Raw genomic sequence first — 21,596 nt, forward strand, 5'->3', positions numbered from 1 at the left:
ACTAGATTTGTTTTGTATGGAGGAATGGGCCAAAATACCACTTGTCAGACATCAGGGACTTGGTCTATGGCTATAGGATGCATCCACAGCAGGGGTCTCTAAACCGGTCCTGCAAGGGCTAGGGTGGTGCAGGTTTTTGTTCCAACTGATCAAGCATGCACAGTTTAACCAATGAGATTTCAGCTAAAACAGGCAACACCAGACTGACAGTCAACTGATTACACTCCTAAGACACCTGATTGGTCAAAAGGTGTCCTCTTGATTGGTTGGAACAAAAACCTTCACCCACTGCGGCCCTTGAAGACCGAGTTTGCCTACCCCTGGTCTACAGGCAGTTCTTGCAGCAAAAGGAGGCTCTACTTAGATCCCAGCTCGAGCTCTGAGGTCTGTGGATCAGAATCTTCTGATGGTTCCTCGCACACGGTTTAGGACCAGAGGAGAGAAATCCCTCCAGGCTGTTGCGCCTAAGCTTTGGAACAATGTTTCTCTCTCTTTGCGCTTGATGGATCTACTGACTCCTTCAAGAAACATTCTTATGTGTGCAGGCTTTTCCTTGATTTTATGGAACTCCTGTGTTGTTCTCGGTTATCTTGACGTAAGTATATATTTTATTGGGTATTGTTTTGATTGTTTTAAGCGCTTAGTGACCCTGGTCTGCAAAAGCGCTCTATAAATATAAATTACTTACTTACTAAATATTAATGGAATTGTTTCTTTGGGGTACACAAATTTATGCAAATCCCAATTTTGCTTAAATGTAAATACAAATGTTTCTGTTGGAACACTAACAACTATTTAATGTTTCTGTTTCCATAAGGTATAACATATGTTAAAATTAAGTTGCTGCTTCAAAAGCTCAGCAAGTTACAAACTGATGCAGTGATTTTCTGAGGGGTGTCCAAACCTTTGCATACCGCTGTATCTCTTTATTCTGCCCATGACATTGCAAAAGTGACCAGATGAGCCAAAAATTGTAAAAACATGTAATAAAATTTTATTTACAGATATTTACAAAGATTTAGTCCCTCTTGCAGAAGTTCCCTTCCGCTTGGTCCATGAATAAATACTGGTTGTGAGAGAAACAAGGTATAGTATGTGTGTCCAAAGGAAACGCTCAAGGTGTCTGGTCGGCTGGATTCATCACTCGGCCCATGAACAAGATTGATCCTGAGACATAAACCCAGAAAAGGATTTATGCATTGTTCATGAAGCTTTTTACTTGATTATAGGTACCTGTCTTAGTCTGTCGCAGCAGGAACAGGAAAGGTCTGTTTGCTTTAAACACTGGAGCCCGGGATCGCTTGAGCAGAACCATGGCTACATGATGACAGCAATTAATTAGTTTGGTTTGCTAATGATGTGTGAGCAAGATTACATGAAGGTTACATGAGTGACAGATGTGTTTGAACACACTAACATGAGTGACAGACAGGTGTTTGAACACACTAACATGAGTAACAGACAGGTGTTTGAAAACACTAACATGAGTGACAGACAGGTGTTTGAACACACTAACATGAGTGACAGGCAGGTGTTTGAACACACTAACATGAGTGACAGACAGGTGTTTGAACACACTAACATGAATGACAGGCAGGTGTTTGAACACACTAACATGAGTGACAGGCAGGTGTTTGAACACACTAACATGAGTGACAGGCAGGTGTTTGAACACACTAACATGAGTGACAGACAGGTGTTTGAACACACTAACATGAGTGACAGGCAGGTGTTTGAACACACTAACATGAGTGACAGGCAGGTGTTTGAACACACTAACATGAGTGACAGACAGGTGTTTGAACACACTAACATGAGTGACAGACAGGTGTTTGAACACACTAACATGAGTGACAGACAGGTGTTTGAACACACTAACATGAGTGACAGACAGGTGTTTGAACACACTAACATGAGTGACAGACAGGTGTTTGAACACACTAACATGAGTGACAGACAGGTGTTTGAACACACTACCATGAGTGACAGACAGGTGTTTGAACACACTAACATGAGTGACAGACAGGTGTTTGAACACACTAACATGAATGACAGACAGGTGTTTGAACACACTACCATGAGTAATAGACAGGTGTTTGAACACACTAACATGAGTAACAGACAGGTGTTTGAACACACTAACATGAATGACAGACAGGTGTTTGAACACACTATCATGAGTGACAGACAGGTGTTTGAACACACTAACATGAGTGACAGACAGGTGTTTGAACACACTAACATGGATGACAGACAGGTGATTGAACACACTAACATAAGTGACAGACAGGTGTTTGAACACACTACCATGAGTGACAGACAGGTGTTTGAACACACTAACATGAATGACAGGCAGGTGTTTGAACACACTAACATGAGTGACAGGCAGGTGTTTGAACACACTAACATGAGTGACAGACAGGTGTTTGAACAAACAAACATGAGTTACAGACCATAGTAAAATGTGTGAGACAAATGTACCTATACAGACTTCCAGAGGTCTACATAAACAGACTTCAGGGAGAGCGAGAGCAACAGTCTACTCACCTGTGGCAGCAGCAGCTTTGGTTCCATCCTCTGTTACTTCTATCCGGACGTCATGGAAGGCATCCGACACATAAAGACCCTCCTCTATTAACAAAAAGACCTCATATTACCATGCTAAACGGATTTCTTGAGTCTTTAATTCTAGAGATGCCTAACTGGTGGTTTACAACTTGACCTAATGTAACAGAAAAGCTACATTAATTTTTAAGATGTCCAAACAGCACCACTTAAAGGTTTTTATATTTGAGACTATGGCATTCTACAATTGTGTTGGTACTACTCCTATCCACAAACTGTCTTGCTTTATAACTTCATCAAAAATTCACCTTATATACACAACACAACTTAAATGACCACAAATCACAGCAAGATATATTTCCCTTGTCAATTCCTAATGCAGTATTTTACAATACAGCATTCCATCTCGCTCATAAGGCTGGCATTGTTCAACAAGGCACTTGATCAATTAACTTTCCGTAAGATAGCAACAACATATTGTTATGACTAAGTCATCTATATGTAATATGTGAAAAACTACTGCCTCCAGTAAAGAACTAATTGTTTGACACTTAAGACTTAAGACTTAAACCCACACACTCACATCACTCAAAGTCATTCTAGACTTCTAGATGTTCTGACCTGATATTCCTGTGAAGTCTGCAGCACCGGGGTTGAAAGCGTCGCTAATCCCCATCGCTGGAAGCACTGACCTCAGATTGAATCTGTTCTGCATTTTAAATCTGTTCAAGAATAAAACTGTCAGCACAATTCCTGTCTTGAATCCTAGCAACTCTCGTCTTTTTTACCTGGGCAGGAAAATGTCCATTTTTGTCCTGCGTAGTCCAAAGTCCCAGGAGGCTAGTTGGCGAGCAGTGAGCTGTGTCTCCAGTGAGGACAAAGAGGTTTTTCTCTCACTGGGCAGGAGGACTTGAAGGCTCAAAGAACGGTCAAGGTAGGGCAGCTCTAGAACTGTGTACCGCTGGTCCATCTGTGTTCTGAACTGACCTGTCAGAGATGAACTAGGTGAATACCTCACAGAATCACAAATGACTCTGTCTTAATTTTATAATAATAATAATATATAAGTAATCTACAGCGCTTTACACAAGTACACAGATACGCTTTATGTAAACCAAAAAATGATGAAAACATACATAAAGAAAGAGATACTAAGAAACACTCAACACAAAACAACAACCTAGAGAAGTAGGAAGAAAAAGAAGGTTGAGGGGAGAGGGAGAAAAATTATGTATCAGGTGTTGTAGGTGATAGTGAAGAGATGGGTTTTGAGGTGATTTTTGAAAGATGGTGGTGAATCAGCGTTACGGATGGAGTTCCAGAGGGTAGGGGTGGCGATGGCAAAAGCTCTGTCCCCAAAGGTGCGATATTTGGTTCTGATGATGGGGGTGAGGGTATTAGTCTCAGTAAAAAGTGTTTGCTGGTGATGTGATATGTAAAGCTCTGATTTTTTAAAGATGGCAACATTTGCCTGTGTCTCTTACCAAATCGGACCTCAGTGGCCTGGTACATCATGGGCACCTTGATGGCGGTTCCGTCAGTGAGGATGAAGGGAAGGTTCTGTGTGTTGGTGAACTGAAATTGTTTCTGCCAGACGCCTCTGAATGCCACTGTGTTGACCAGCGCCATTTGCAATCGATGACCCCACCACAGGGCATCAGCCTGGACCTCCCCAGAACCGGAAAGCTCCCCACTGCTGCTGCCGGACTGAAAGGATCCTGACTCATCTGTGAGTGACATGAGCAAATGTCTCATCATTATATGTTACATATAATCATGAGACTATTTGTCTACACTCACCCCGGTTTTGGCTCTGCTGGTCCATTTGACTGCGGTTGTAGTTGGTCCAGCTGAAGTTGGCTCGGACCACCCTAGTGTTGGACCATGCAGCGGCCTGCTGGCTGAAGGTGGTGAGGAGCTGAACGCCGCTCTGGATGAAAAGTGTGCAAGTCTGCTGCAACCACATGCCTTGGCTGCTGTTGCTCAAATCACCCTGAGAATGGAGCAGGACATCCCGCACCTGGATGTCTGTGAGAAGACACAAGGGGCAAAATGTGAGTGCATTTTGCGCATTATCATGAATCAATGCAGCGGGCTGTATGTGCTATCATGGGCCACACTCTATAGGGTGAAAGACAGAGATCACACTGGAAACATTTCCAGGATAGACATCAGGTCTAATCATTTAAGGGTATCCCTCAATTCATTTTTTTTCGGTAGGCAGCGAAACAGAGGTCCAGACCTATGGAGAATATCTAATAAGGCAGAATCTTAATAATGTACGCCTGTTACCTGGGCTAGCAGCTCTTCTCTGAGTTCATTATTAATTCAAATGTTGTTTCAGTCACCACCCAGAGCTGGTGACCATAGCTAAAGGTAGAAATAAATGTCAACCTATAAAGAGTCATTACTGAAGGTGACAAGACACTTATCCATGGAACTGGAAACTCAGAGATCCAGCCTATTTGCTTGTTTATTTAGTTTAGCATTTACAACTGTGACTACACATTTCAAGACAATGATTTTCTCTATTTGTCATGTTTTATCGAAAACTGATTCAGACAAAAAGTACTGTCCATTGCGCCTCTGTGCACAGGCATTCAAAGTTCTCGCAGATTTCAAGGGCTATGTACTGACAAGTACATCAATACATCTTGGGACTGACAGAATGTTAGCAATGCTGTGCTAGAAACTTTACATCAGAGGATTGATGCTTCCAATATAGCTATTAAGTATATAACTTGACTCTACTCATTGCCAACACTGGGATGTGAAGGCAACAACAGCTTCGCTCCCATATTGTTTGTAAAGAAGTCTCTGTGACCTCTCACCCCACTGCAGGAGTGGTTAATGAGATTAGAGCATGAGTGGAGCAGGTATTACGGCTCCAGACACCACTGGGTTCTGCCTGGCCAACAGCAGCGACACCACCTGGTACCACCATTGCTGAGGAACCCCCTTGCAGACTGCATTCTAAAGTCCTACCGTTGACGTTGTAGCCCAGCTCCCCTTCGAGCTGGGCCAGGGTGTTGCCTTTGGCCCCCAGCTGCAGCAGACCCAGGGACATGGAGACGCTGACCGGGGACAAGATGAGGTTAGATTGGTTCTCCGTCTCCACGAGGGACTGGTAGAGGCTGACTGCCAGTCTGGTGTGCAGCTCCCCCATGCTGTCTTGTAGGCTGCAGCCGCTTAGCTTCACCAGCCAGAGGAAGAAGAAGACCTCCAACATTCGACCCATGACCTCCAGCAGGTCCAAAGTAACTGTAAACTGGAGATTTCAACACTCTATAATGACTTGCATTTTAACTGGCATTTATTCACAACAGCCAAACATTCTACAAATATATCTGTGTGACAATAGTAGATGTAAATAAAACAAACCAGTATTCAGCATTCTTAAGTTTGATATATAAATAAATTGTGTTTATAATGGAATCATTCATATCTATATATAAAATAAATAAAAGCAGTTTTTGTGGTAGCTAGGACAAACAAACCCTACACTACTCCAGATGAAAGTGTAATGAAAAAAATGTTGATCAAATGTAATACGGGTTTCGATTGTAAGTCCATTTAAAAACACACACTTATTATATAAAAGACACACTCAAAGAAAATCTTATTTTGTTGTTTTTATAGTACTAAAAGCAGGTTTATTAGGGGGGAAAAGGAGAATAAATGATTCCTGCGACAAATCTTTCTAAAGTCAAAATAAAAAGCATTAGATAGATTTGATTCAAATACTTTTCCTGTGAATTGAAAAATTGGAGAAAAAAAAATGAAGACATGCGCAGTCTTACCTTCCGACAGGTGAAGCCACAAGCAGCCAATAAGAGAGAAGAAACTGCGTCCTGCTCCAGCTGCTCTTGGTTCCTGTCTCTCTTCGTTCCCGGATGCAGATCTCCCTGCGTGGTCCCGGTTCTATGGTCCAGGTCCTCTGAGTCTGCGTGCAGTCATGGGACCAGTTTAAAGGGCAGAGCTGCGGTCCGCGTCTTCGGTCTCCGTCGGCGACGTCCGTACCACTCGGCCGGGATTCCTGGCTCCCATGGGGCTATAAGGAGCCAGGCAGAGCGGGGCATGTCCCGGACCAGCAAATCCTGGACCAGGCATAGGACGGGAAAACACCCCCCTCGCGCACGCGCAGCACGGGATGACAGGATGCTTGGAAGCGCTCTCACATCACTCACTTTGAAAAGTTCACAAGTTATATGCATTAAAAGAAAAAGTCAAGACAAATTGCGTATTTTCAAGGGAAAATCAAAATAAAGGGTTACAATTAATTGACCATCGAGAGTTTTGAATTGAAATAGATTTAAAACATTAGTATTTACTAGAGATAATCATCCAAACGTTATGAAAGTATATCGATAAAGAGAGAGCATTTGCATTATAATGAAGTCACTCTTGGTTTATTTCAAGAAGTTGTTTAAATGTATGTTTAATAGAATGTAACCGATCAGTCCAGATGTATACACAGTAAGACTCAAGTGGACTAATGTTTTCAATAGCAAACAACTGAACAGTTCATCAAATTACAGACAGAACACAGCAATCTTACCCACTATCAATCACCCATGACAAACAGCTGGCAAGCATGCAATGGATATTTCTATTTTATGTATTAAACATAGTTGACGAGTACAGAACCTCCTGGTGTTAACATCAGAGCCAACTAATTCATAAGAGTCATGTTACGAAACCATTGCCAATTCCACTCTCGGTGTACTGTAGGTCTTTCACATTGTGTAAAATACATTTGAACTTGAAAAATACTAATATTTTACTTTTTAATGTGACCCGAGTTTGTTTTATATCTAGCAGATTGATATATATATATATATATATATATATATATATATATATTTTACCATATTTAAACAAAAATGTAATAAAGAAATTAACAGTTTGTTCAATTTAATTACATTTTTGTAGGGGGCTCATTAACTGGTGCAGACATGGAAGGCATCTGTCTCATAGAACAGCCTTTATGTAGTTGTTTTATTAATTTTTATTGTAATTTCATAATGTCTATGGTTAATGGCATTTTGTATTTGAATGATCTTTATCTTTTTGTATTAGAATAAACAGAACATTTTTTGGTATAGTTATTCCTCTTTGAATAGTAACTATCATCAAGTAAGACAGTGAAGATTACAAGATTTTTCCCATGAGTTCAGGATCCCATTTGGAAGCCATCAGGTATTTGGCTGGCTTTGACCATCAGAAGATTCCGGTCATTACTGGAATTGAATAATTAGTCGAGCAGGCTTGCTTTGTTAAATTGATTTGCTGAATTCTTTGGAAGCCTGATGCCTCAACAGTAGCTGCTGGAATCTGGAATTTTTGAGATTGGGTCGGAGGAGATGAGACGGCATGGTTAGTGATCAAAAACAATCGTTGAGAGAGGTTGTCACAGTAAACAGCGGCTTTTATCCCTGCCGTCCTGAGGCCTGACAAAGGGTCACATTTTACTGATTACTGATTCTAAATCTTGGACAACTGCCATCAAGGGTAAACAAAGATGCACAAAATAGATAGATAGTGAATTGGATCTGACTGGAACTAGAAAAATAAAGACATTATTTATTATTATAAATAATTATTTATCATGTTCCTTTCCCATGTCTTAAAATGTTGTTCATCATCTTCTTCCAGTTACTCAAGGTTCAGTTACTCAGTAGTCATCTTGATCTTCTTGGTTTCATACTTCTGTCTTTTTTTTGCTTGTGGCACTTCTCAACACTCTCCTGACCAATGTTTCTTGGATTGCTAAGATTAAATCCATCAAAAAAGAAAAGATCTTGAAAGAACTCTTTCAAGATCTCAAGCTCCAACTTGCAACCTTCAAACATTGATAACGGCAAAGTTAAAGACATGATTATGCCAAAGTTGCCGTACCTTCGTCTGTGATTTTGTCAAAATGAAGACAGGGTTAAAGATAGAGGGACGTGGTTGATGGAAACATGATTATACAAAGCACAACCAAGTTATAGATGGGTATCATCAGCGTAGTCTACAACTCCTCCACTGTCCTACTTCCCTGCAGACTCCCAGGACTTTGGGCCAGCAGGCCTTCAGGGATTAGAGTGGACGCTGGTGTGCGGGGCCGGACCAGGCTGCAACAACTCCAGCAGCGCTGTGAGCCGGTGTCGCCAGATCGATCTGCCAGGTACGCCACAAAGGATTGGAGCTACTAGTGCTGGCACTGGAAGAGGGGCGACGTGAGGGGACGTGTCCCCCGCAGGGTTACATCTTACTATGACATAATCTGTGTGGAAGCATGAGAAAAATGTTGTTGTGGACAACGACCAACTTAGTCTTGAAAAAAATGGGACGGAAAAGAAATTAAATAGAAACGGTCTAGGAAACTATATATACATTTTATATATACAATTGTATGGAAAATGAAGATATAAGAGACAGCTAACGATAAAGTAAAATTGCTGTGTGGATATAAAGTTGCAGATAGTCAATTCCTGTACAATGACGAAAAATAAGTAAACAAACAAACAAACAAGCCAAATCCAAAACATCTTAAGGGGAATGACCTCGACCAAAGATGTGTACAAGCAAATTAAAGAAAATACCACAATATCACACATAGAAATGAAGTTAAAAGGAAACAAATAAAACAATTAACAATGTATAGTAGGAGTTGCTAAGTTGATTAGCTTTTAGTCTTTTACTGAATTTATGCAGTTTTTGGAGGGACCCTCAGGCTGATCTAGAATAATGTTAAAGAGCTTTTAGAGTGTCATGTGATTTAAAAAAAGAAAAAAAGTTAAAGGGCAACTAATGTGTTGATTTGAGTGTCTAAATTGATCTTGGACCTCTATTTTACTCATCAGTATGTATCTGTTTGTACAAAACCTTTTTTCAATGAAATATTTACATTAGAAAAAGTGCTTAAGCCCCGCCAAAGAGATGTCCAACAAGGGAGAACTTTATAAAGTACTAATTTCAAAACATCATTATGATGAGGGACTTACTGCATCTTAGAGAGGAATACTTCACTATTTGAAACGGAAGTGATCGGTTTTGACTTTGGTTTCCCTATAATAATAAAGAAAGAAAGAAAAAAACATAAAGCCAAGAGCGATACCTCGTTGGAGTCTGGCGAAATGCTTCCCTCTAGTGGATTTTATGTGAACATTCGTTTTTAAAGAGGGTGTCTGTGACATGAGAGTCATAAAACACGTGTAAGTATGGGTTGATTACCTTGCTATAATTGTGTATATGTTAGCATTGGAAACAATATGATTTAAAATAATGACCTGTTTACATTGTTTTTACAATGAACTGAACCAAGCATCCATTCATAATGATGATATTTATAAATACACAGTAATCCTAAATTGGGATCAGCATTATTGATAAAGTCATGCACATTTACTTTATCAGTACCTCTCAAGGGGATAAATTGTAAACTGGGATGACAAATATAAATGATAAAAATAAGCATTAATTAAATAATCTAGAATAGATTAGAATAAGATCAAGACACATGAGACAAACACAGGAGTCTGGACATTATTAGGTTTACTAGCTGGAATGTTTGTGAATTGAAATTGAGACAAAAGTCATAAAATTAAAAAAGAAACTAACAAAACTAAACACAGACATCTGTCTTTTACAGGAAATTTACCTGGTTGATTCAAAAAATGCAGTATTGCGATCTCCTTACTTCCTGCACAACTTTGTAGCAAATTTCAACTCCAGACAAAGAGGGACTGCAATCTTAATAAATAATAAAATTAAATTCACACTCAAAACTTCAATCTCAGACCCAGGAGGTAGAATACTTCATAATCAATATCTCCCTAGATAACAAACAAAATATGAGCATACAGTAGTTAGTGTGTATGGGCCAAACAAGGACGACCCAGATTTCTTCCACACCATATTCTCACTTACCCAGTTCTGATCTGATTATAGGAGGTGAATTTAATACTGTGTTTGATCCAGTCCAAGACAGATCCAGTTTAATCACAAATACCAAACCATCACCACCGCTATCATCTGCAGTTCTAAAACAGTACATGGAGGAGTTTGGACTGGCTGATAGCTGGAGACTGAAACATCAGGATGAGAGAGGATTCACGTACTTCTCACAGATACATCACACTTCGTCTAGGAATAGATTACTTCTTAACAAGTAAATCTCTACAATCAATCATATCAGAAACAAAAATCCATCCCATAATAGTAAGCGAGCACACACCAGTAACACTTGGTCTAAATATTAAACCTCAACTGAAGTCTTCAACTCAATGCAGGTTTAACACATCTCTACTGAAAGACAAAGATTTTGATAATTATTTTAAGAAAGAATGGTCCTTTTTTGAAACTAATGACACACCAAACATCTCTGCTTTCCTTCTGTGGGCAACATCTAAAGCAGTACTACGTGGAAAAATTAGAAGAAGACTGAGGACCAACGAGAAAAAGACCTAGAGAGAAAACTAAAAGAACTTGAGGCAGATTACAAGTTATTGTACAGTGCACCGCTGCCAGAATTGAAGGCCTCTATCAAAATGTCCCCCCTCTTCTGATGTACCTGATATTGCAAAGATTCTAAATATTATAGACACAAACTTACTATTCTCTTTATTGTAATAAAGCAGTGGGGGAGGCGTATCAACACATTGCTGTGTATCTTTGTACAGTGGAATACTTGCCTGTATAAGATTCATTTCCAACCTAGAAGTGTGTTCTGATATCGATAGATTTCAACATAGTTTCAATGTCTGATTTTCACAGCTGTGGAGACTTCCTTAGGATGAAATGTGATCATCATTACAAGCAGAAGTTTTGCAGAATTCTATACAAGTGCAGTAAGTACAAGATACGTTCATGCTATACATTGGTTGTACTTGAAAAATATACATTAAATATATCAAGTACAATTTAGTGAAAAAAACTGTACTTTTCTCCTGATTACGGTGACATTTAAGACTAAAAAGTGTTTACATCAACTAAACGATTTGAAATGACCATTCCTCTAAAAGGCATGGGATACTGTACACTGGGGTATTAACATTATATTAACATCATATTATTTATTTTTACTTTACATCTTGCAAACCAGGGGAAGAGGAACAACAGAGAATGAATGAAAACAAAGTTACAGGTATTGTAACTTATCAAATCACAGTTTCAAATTATTAATTTGAAAACAAAAAGTAAATTGTGTTTTTTTTCCCTCTAAAAAATATGCAAGAGTTAGTATTCACCTAAGATTGAGGATGAAGAAGAAATGGACATTGCAAATATAACACTGACATTCCAAAGAAAGCCGAGGAAGAAAACTTTGACACAACCACACTGGGTTTTATTGTTGTTGAATGTATACGCTTTCATTTAACAATACCTTTTACCTTTCTGTTTTCAGGATAGGACCGCATCTGATTCAGAAGTTATTGGAAACCTGACTCTCCAGATCGACTGTCAACATGTCAGCAGATTAAAAGTTTGTCGCTCTGAAATCTGTAATGGAGCTGTTCTCAAAAGAGGAACATTTTGAGCACATTGTCAAGATCTCAGCTGGAAGGTTGGAGGAAGGTCTGGACTGGTTGCCTGAAGAAAGAATTCCTCTCACTACTCATGAGAAGGATGAACAAACGACCCTTATTTGATGGGACTGCAGAGTCACTTTTGATTACAATTTAAGCTCCAACACAATCCAACAATCAAAAGAAAAAGATGGCTTAGAGGATGAAGTCAAGAAACACTGCATGTTTACAGTTGTCAGCAATTCAGAAGATGTTTGAGCAACTTTGGCCCATTTATATTTTTATACGTATTAAAAAAAAGAGAATCAAGAGCATCCGAGTTCATTTTGTTAAAATTATATTGATTTGTAACAGATTATAGATAGTCATTTCGAAACAGCTTGGACTGAATTTGTCAGTTATTTTCTCATTATGGCAATGTTTAAGTTTTTACATCCAAATGTTTCATCAAATAGCAGAGGAGGTTTTAAAGAACAACCACGTCCTTCAGTATGATGTACTTCTCTAAAGCACAATTCCATCACAGATGACTTCAGGTCAGACTTCTCTGTTGTTGCAGTGAATCAAAACGTGTTGAAGTTCAACTCCGTTAGATAAAATATTATATAGACATCCTGAAGTGTTCACCTAATGTAGAGAAAAAAAATCTAAATAAGAAAATCTTAATAAGACTTGTAATGAAAGTAAAGTGACGTATTTAAGTGTATCTATCTATCTATCTATCTATCTATCTATCTATCTATCTATCTATCTATCTATCTATCTATCTATCTATCTATCTATCTATCTATCTATCTATCTATCTATCTATCTATCTAACATAAAATGTACAAAGCATTTTCTGGCAATACATAAAGTATAAAGCCATTGCCTAATTGAACAACTTGATCATCTTTATTTACAACTACAAGTTAATCCTGACGTGAAGCTAACAGAATAATAAAGATGAAACAATACACCGTAAATATCGACGATTTATGACACTTGCGTGTTAGCGTGAAATTAGATTAGAGTTTATTTCATTTTTATTCTCTTTCGTTTAAAATATTCCGCTACTTGTCGCTTCAGTCTCTTGTGCTGTGTCTCAAATCGCATACTTGCGTACTCAAAGTTAGTATTTTTAATGCGTAAGTGCGTCTCAATTCTTGATATGCGAAATTTAGTGCGACATGCACACTAAATTGGCGTACTAAAACGCCCAGAAAACTGAGTATGGTTCGATGGAGTTACGTCATATATAAATGCATTATTGCAGTATTTTTTCTTTATTTCTTTTTCCTAACTTGCAAAACGTGCTGCCAGCAGGTGTCGGTGATAGCGTTCAAACAGCTGGTAGCGAACCATTGTTAAATAGTAGTAGTAGCAGAAGAAGCTGTCACATCATTTCCTGTTAGTGCGTAGCAGCAGTGTTTGATTTGAGACATACTATCTGTTGAGAATTTACGTACAAGTTAGTATGTACACTATCCTGATGCATACTAACTTCTAGTATACTAAGAGAAGTATGCGATTTGAGACACAGCAATGGTGTTTCAACAATTCACATGAACGTCACTTCCTTTGTGGTTCAATGACGCACGTTTCAGTTTTGGCTAAATGTCGGAGTGTTTTTCCTTAATGTCAAAGTGTTTTCGCTTTTGTATTTTCGTTTTGGCTAAATGTCGAAGTGTTTTTCTTCATTTTGAAGTGTTGTGTTGTGTCGCTTTTGTGTTTGCATTTGTTGTGAGTGTAAAAGACTGTGTCTCTGTAGGAATAATGTTGGGATTTGCATATTGACCAAACAGGTCTGGATTATCTACTTCAGAACAAGGTAAATAGTTTGTAGAAACAGATGATGGTGACTGATTTGGCTTAATGTTTAGAGTCAATGTTAATTACAACGCTGACATCTAGTGGCTGTTATGTGAAAGAGATTTACACTTATATTACTTATACTTATTTTTTGGCCGATTTTGGGCTACGATTGTCTGAGAATAAACAAGACCTGTAAGTGGTGAATTCGTGTAATTCTAACACTTTTAAATTGAGAATCTGCATAATTGCAACACTTGTAAATGGGGCATACTCAAAGTTAGTATTTTTAGTGCGTAAGTGCGTCTCAATTCTTAATATGCGAAATTTAGTGCGCCACGCACACTAAATTGGCGTACATGATCCACATGTAACTGTAGTTTCGCACACAACATTTTTTTTTTTTTTAGTAAATTAAAATGCTGTATTTACATTCAACTACAAATGTTTTTGAAATACAAATTTGAATTTTACATTTGTGGATATCACAACACACATGCAACCATTGAATATGTATTTACAGATAACCCTTTGTACAGTTACAAATATTTGTTAGACAATACTAACTCCATAGAAAAGCATCACATTTCCATTGTTCTTCAAGGTCAAAGATGTTCTTCTGAGGGATCAGGAGGCGTCATTCACTTGGTGTAAGACCCAAACTTTTATCAACAAAGTTTTCCTTCAAAGTGTGTTTGGGATGGACGCTGATGTCTGCCAAAGTACCTTGGACACCCTCAAGTCTGACAATTGTCAGGATGATGTTTTCATTTGAATCCAGGAGGGATTGTAATTGAAAAAATAAATCACATTGTTTTGCTTCCTTTGAGCAAAACTAAAAATAGATCAACATTTTTCTGTAGTTTACCTTTCAATTTGTTGCAGTTTAGTATTATATTTTGTATGTTTATATTTATCTATTTATTTTTAAGGTAAAACCTTTTTACATATATGTTTCTTACTGATTGGTGAAAAACGAATGAAAGTTAATTTTGATAAACCTTCGAAAAGTTTTTTTTTATATCAAGCACAGTGTTGTGGTCACGTGGTCAGACCGCTTAAAAATCTCTAGTCAACGACGGATAGTAGGCGGAGCTCAACGTGGGCGGAGCTTCGAGCTCCAGACTGCAGCCAGGTTACTTGTCTCTTGTTGGCGCCACAGCTGGCCTTTAGCGTAGTATTTTTACTCACTCCTTCGGTGCATCTCTGTGAGGGGCTGGGCAGCACATCTGCAGCCTGTCCATAATCCACTGCTACTGGTTACACACGAGCAAGGTAGGATCCATTTACAAGTTATTTCACAGGCATTTTTGTTGCCGTGTGTGCTTGTTAGTGGGCGCATGCGCAATCGCATATCTCGTTTCGCCATGTTTTTACGGCAACTATATAGCGTGGAACTCGATTCTGTGTCTCGAATCGCATACTTCTCTTAGTATACTAGAAGTTAGTATGCATCAGGATAGTGTACATTCCAGTTTGTACGCAAATTCTCAACAGATAGTATTTCTCAAATCAAACACTGCCGCTACGCACTAAGTGGAAATAACGCAACTGTTTATTCTTCATCTTCTACTTCTATTTAACAATGGTTGCTACCAGCTGTTTGAACACTATCGCTAACACCTGCTGGCAGCATGTTTTGCAAGTTTGGAAAAAGAAATAAAGAAAAAATATGAGAATCGAAATATTCGCGAGATATTTACGCTGGTATCAGCACCTTCTACTGCTTCTGAAAATGCACCAGTAAGTACATGCATATATATGCATTTATATATGACATAACTTCCGTTTACAACGTCACTAAGATGGCAGCTAGGGTAGATAGTGTCCATCTAACCATACTCCGTTTTGTGGCCGTTTTAGTACCCCAATTTATTGTGCATGTTGCAATAAATTTTGCATACTAAGAATTGAGACGCACTTACGCACTAAAAATACTAACTTTGAGTATGCAAGTATGCGATTTGAGACACAGCATGTTTGATCTGGGAAATCGGCGAGCCATTTGCACATGCGCGCGTTGCAATTAATTCATTCTATTGTTTAAATCAATATACATATAAGACGTCACTGTGAAAGTTTTTGTTGGCCAGGCATGTCCATTGAAGTTTAGAAGAAAATATGACGTGAGCTCCGCTGTTGTTTTTTTCAGTCGATGTTCGTAACAAAAGAAAGTTTGTCCTGCAAAACGGTTGTTTAGTCTATCACAGGCTAAATGATTGATTGATAGATAAAAAAAATCGAAACATGTCACTGCACATGCACATACAAAATATAGCGTTGAACACGATTTGGGAAATCAACGATCCATTCTCGCATGCGCGTTGCATTCAAAATACATAACTTTATTTATATAGCCAGTGACATTGCGTCTCTTCAAGCCTCAAAGCATTGATTTTTATGAAAACTGCACGGTCCGGGAGGAAAATTAATCAATCGTGTCTCTACATTCTACTGGTTAGGTAGTAAAGTAAAGGTAATTATTAAGACGTTCCAGGGAAAGTTTTTGTTGGCCAGCATGTCCATTTAAGTTTAGAGGGAAACACGACGTGAGCTCCGCAGTTTTTTTCGATTAAATCGTGTCCTGCAGAACGGTAGTTTATTTTGGAAGCTATCACAGGCTAACCAATTGATTGATCGATAGATTGACTTTATTAATCCCTCTGGAGATCTCCTTCAGGTAATTGTTTCATGTTTTAACGGATTTTGCACTGGTAGAAAAGTTCCTGTTAGTGTAAAATGTATTGTCTCATTGAATCTGAAAACATCAAATTTATGGAAGATATTCTTATGAAATAATGTAGTCTGTGTACATTTACTCTTAAACGTCAGGAGGTTTTCTATGAGTGTACAATCAGTTAAAACATGACAATTATTTAGCCTGTGCCCAATAGTCAGGGGAGATAGAAAGAGGGAGTAGCAGCCGAACATGAATCCTCGTTCACTGGAATCACCGGATGTGAATCCTGTCCAATAAACAAATAAAGTGTGACTAAATGTCTTGGTCATTCAGGGTTCAGTGAGTCATAGAATCGCGTCCACCGGCATGGTCGCGGCTGAGCTCAACTGAACTGAGAAAGGAACGAATCACTTCATGAAATGATTCGGTGCAGTATCTTCACTCAAAAAATGTGTGTGTTCGAACAACACAACACTAGTACTTACAGGTTGTATCGGACTCGCACTGCTATTATTTTTTCACCAGAATATACACTCGTGTCGCAAAAAAACTGCGATAAATTTCCCATGAGGAATGAATGGGATGAGGACGTTTTTCATCACTACCTCCTGCTCTGGCATACGTTCATGTAGACACACCATTCAAACTTAAAAATGTAGATAGAAGTCCAAATGAACAATGTGGAATGTGACTATTTTGTCTAGTTTGTGTTACCACTAGTGTCCCTGTTGTAAGTTTTGTAGTTTAAGACAAGTTTTTTTGTAATGTTAAGTACATGTGTTGATCAGTGTTGTTAACATAACACTGTCATGTATAGAGTGAAATATGTTTTTTAATTGTTCATTCATAAGAAGAAGTTTTGTCAGAACCATCATTCTAAAGGTTACCCAGTATTCTTAACATTTTGTATATTCTATTACAATAAATTGTAGAGTTGTAAGTATTTACAGAGTAATATGAAGTATGTATATTACACATGATCAAAACACATTTATTTTGTTCTAATTTCTTGTGTTTCAGCATGGCAAAACCAAAAACAAAACGGTGCCCTTTGTGCCAGATCCCCAATTTTCTGTACAGGAAGACATGCATACAATGCATGTCCTCTTTGAAATGCAGCATGGCCGACCGAAAAAAAAAAATGAAGGAGACAAACTGGGCCGCTACAGTCTTGGCACATGGAAACAGAAGCCGGCATGTAAAGACTGAGTTATCTGTGAGTTTTTCAGTACAACGTTTTTTTTTTTTTTACCTTAATACCTTAATAAAGTTCAGGGATTAAAAGCTTTATGAGGATGTGGAATGAAAAAATAGTTTAGTTTAAATTAATGTTATGCACTAAAGTAACACCAACACCTATAATAAGCAAATGGGTTAGGTTTATTTATGCTGTATATTGATTTATTTCACGTTTACTTTTGCAGGTATTGAAGCTAGAGAGTTTGGGCTACCGACCATTATTATTCATTTCCCACCGAGAGAAGTCCGGGAGGCTTGTCGGTGATATAGTCCACCACATTCCTATAGAGGATGAGGTGGTAAAGAAGCTCTTTTTTAAAATGAGCAAATTATATGAATGCATCCTTGATCGTAAGTCATGCCTTTTTTTAAAATTTTGTTTATGCTGTAGTAGACACTAGATTAGACCAAAAACTTCTGATACAGTATGCACTGCTTTTAAGGAATATGAATATTTTCAGAATTACTTCTGCAGCCTTCTGGGGCTGGTGTCACTGATACTGGGCTGCCCACTGACCCTGTGCTGCCTGAGGAACATGTACTGCCCCCACCACAAGAACAAGAATTAACTTTAAATTCTGTTCCTTTTCCTCCTCCTTCGTCCTTGTCATCCACTGAGCCTTTTCCTTTAACCTCTTCTGAACCTCCTCCTCCACACTCCTCTCACTGTCTTCCACCATCTTCCTCTAACCGTCTTCCATCATCTTCCTCTAACCGTCTTCCATCATCCTTCTCTCACTGTCTTCCATCATCCTCCTCTCACTGTCTTCCACCATCTTCCTCTCTCCGTCTTCCACCATCCTCCTCTCTCCGTCTTTAGCCAACCACCTCTCAATGTCTTCCACCGCCTTCCTCTCAATGTCTTTTACCATCCTCATCTGAGCAACTTCCACCTCCAACTTCCACACCATCCACAAGTAAACTGAAAGAAGCAAGAGGTTAGATATGCTCTGAACTGTTTTTTTTCCAGTGATCTTCCTGCTTAATAATGCTTTGTGTTTTTTCCTCTTTATTTATTTTTGCAGAATGCCGTAAACGTAAAAAACGAAAGTTCTTTTGAAAAAGACGAGTTGTGAATGTCAGTATACTTAAAAAAAAAAAAGATAAATAACACACATCTGTCAATCAATAATGTCATTTTTATTATGTATTCTTGCAATTATTTTAGGGTAAACAAGAAGCAAAAATACAGTGGGCGAGGTGAGGTAAGGGGTAAGTTCCTGTGCACTACTTTGACGAAAGCTACATGAACAGTTCAATTGTCCACTTTACAATTCCAACTTTCCTTGATTATAATGTGAAATCATGTAATGTTATCACAACAGATATTATTTAGAACATACATTTATTAACCTTTGTGTTCTCTCAGAGTTAACCACATGCCCCAAAACAAATGTGTTTGTAGTATCCCTTGTGTTGTCTTTGGGTCAAGATGAAGGACCTCTACCACTGTACATGCATTTGTGGAAGCCAGGGAGGATGTTGACCAGAGACAATACAAGGACTTATAAAACCAATCTGACATCAAGAAATACTTGCATCATGTTTTTTCCTTGCAGTGGAAAAGGAGTGGGAGGATTCATAAGAGCCAGCGGTCTTGTATTTTTTTTCTTTTTTAATCCAGTTGAGTTTGTTATTTTTGATAGATTTTGTTTTTTGCATTTGTTTCAGAATGTGAAGTTCTTTTGATAAATAATGTTGATTGTGTCTTCTTTGTTTTCTTCATCAGTAAATGTTGAGCTATGCGTAATAGGATGCCAAATAGGATTATCTAGGAACCCTTTGTTGGTTTTGCAAATACAGTAAGTGACACAAACACATGTAAGTGAACTCTTTATGTGGTGCAATCAGATTATTAAGTCTGAACCATGTTTGGTTATATAATTAGAAATTTACCGGTTTGGTTATTAAGAATGTGCCCTTATTTTAGTGAATTTATCATCATTAGGTAATTGTGTGTTTAGAAATGGTGGTCCCCTTTTGAAATCTGTTTCTTTTGTTAATGTTATCATTATATGCCTTCTGGACATCTATCTGGTAAAGAAGATGGTTATAAGTCTCCTAATATTGGTATGAGAAATTCGGTGTCCATCGGTCGACAAATGATGAAGAGATTGTCTAATTCTGTCAAGATGGGCTCTGGGTGTAAGAAAATAACCAGACCTGAACTCTCAGAAATGGACTCAGGTAATTTTATTTCTACTCAGACCTCAGAGCTTATACTTTGAGAGGTTATTCTAGACTCCATTTTGAGCTGAACTGTGGTGGTCTGATGTTGCGATGAACTTCCTGTGCCCCATAGCACCTTGGAGAAATGTGGAAATTGTCGCCCCATAACTCAGTCATTATTGTTTTAAATTAGCTGAAACTTCTGGAGGTTTTCAGGTTCCTTCCATACACATGTACGAGGAATGAATGAGTCCCTGGGTCTATGCAACACTAATAGACTCAAGGACTTATTCATTCCTCGTGCTAATAGATTGCATAATTCTGAGTTTGGGGCAGAACATTCAGCTAATGCCAACATGGCTGAACAAATGACTGATGTAGTACAACAAATCAGAGTACAGTTAGCGGGGACTATCGTATCCCATCTAAAGATGGCAGACTTTGATAAAACTCTCCCCAGAAGTGATTAAAAACCCATATGACTACTATCTCCACCTCAATAAAGCCGCCACAGGTTGCTTGGTTGGGAACAGGGCAAAATGTTTAATAATCCCAGTGTGGAAGTTACCCGCATGTTTATCATGCACTGGCCATCCAAGGATTTGGCTCTCACATTTTGGTCCAAGACTTTGGATAAACAGTCATGTGCTGGATGAATTTCATCGCCGACAAGGTTTCAAGTCACCAGCCAAACATAGTGACAAGCTGTACATGAATAGAGTCGTAGTTAACCCAACAGCAGCCTGTGAACAATCTGAAAGACAGCAACCAGTTAATCAAGACTCTTCTACAATGGAGAGGTTGGTGGGAATGTTGGAAAAGATGCTGCTGCAGAACCTGAGTTATAACCAATATACTCCACCTCTGCACCTGAATAAATTTAATCTACTCTCCGCCCAACTGGGGGGAACGGCCCGCCCCCTCTAAAGGTCCTCTGCTGCCGCCATTCGTCTCCCTTTTTCACTCAGTCACCTCGAATCTACATTCTCGATCTACTCATTCGGTGTCGCTATGGAACAAAATACCTGCATATCCTGCTCTGCCATCCTGGCATAATTTGACCTCCACAGCTCCTGCTTCTTCTGCCTGGGTCAGGAGCACCTGCTCAAAGCAAACACCTGCCCCACTTGTAACCGTGGCAGAACTCCGCTTCCCAGTCGATGACTTGTCCTCCATTTTTACATCGGCGGCAGCGCGCATCACGTTGTCGACACCCGCATGCACCTCCACTTCCGAACCGAACTTGGACATAACTTGACGGATGATGGCAAGGAAGCACGCTCCTAAGCCGAAGCCTGTGAACCTGTGTCCTAAGATGGACGATCTGTGGAAGTTCTGGGAGAAGATGGCAGTTGTGCCGTTGTTTGGTACCAAAAGCGTCACTCTGGGCTCCAGGAGATCAGTCCCTCCCGGACGAGCAGGAACGGACCACCGGTACACTGATGAACGGGGCTTTTACATCAGGCTCTCAGTCGTAAGCGATTGCTAACAATCTGCACATCTTCGCCTGCTCTCTGGACAAAATTACTTTTGAGCACACCACGTTGTCTCCAGAGGAGATAAAGGAGGCTCACATCATATCCGCCACTACGCTGAGGATGACCCAGGCTCTTGCCATTAATGCCGGTCATGTACGAACA

General features: G+C 39.0%; 1 protein-coding gene across 1 annotated transcript; it reads right to left on the bottom strand.

Annotated features, from left to right (window-relative positions):
* Positions 1-1,075: 1,075 nt before the first annotated feature.
* Positions 1,076-6,736, bottom strand: serpine3 (serpin peptidase inhibitor, clade E (nexin, plasminogen activator inhibitor type 1), member 3). Its single transcript, XM_087804129.1, has 9 exons — positions 6,366-6,736; positions 5,551-5,833; positions 4,366-4,593; positions 4,050-4,292; positions 3,354-3,552; positions 3,187-3,287; positions 2,548-2,631; positions 1,234-1,317; positions 1,076-1,167 (listed from the first exon to the last, which is right to left on the bottom strand). Exons 2-9 carry the CDS (start codon positions 5,801-5,803, stop codon positions 1,115-1,117), a joined length of 1,245 nt encoding a protein of 414 aa, XP_087660255.1. The 5' UTR covers positions 5,804-5,833; positions 6,366-6,736; the 3' UTR covers positions 1,076-1,114.
* Between the last annotated feature and the right edge of the window lie 14,860 nt (positions 6,737-21,596).

The sequence above is a fragment of the Callionymus lyra genome, chromosome 12, assembly GCF_982586985.1.
Source record: "Callionymus lyra chromosome 12, fCalLyr1.hap1.1, whole genome shotgun sequence".
In the NCBI taxonomy this organism is placed as follows: domain Eukaryota; kingdom Metazoa; phylum Chordata; class Actinopteri; order Syngnathiformes; family Callionymidae; genus Callionymus; species Callionymus lyra.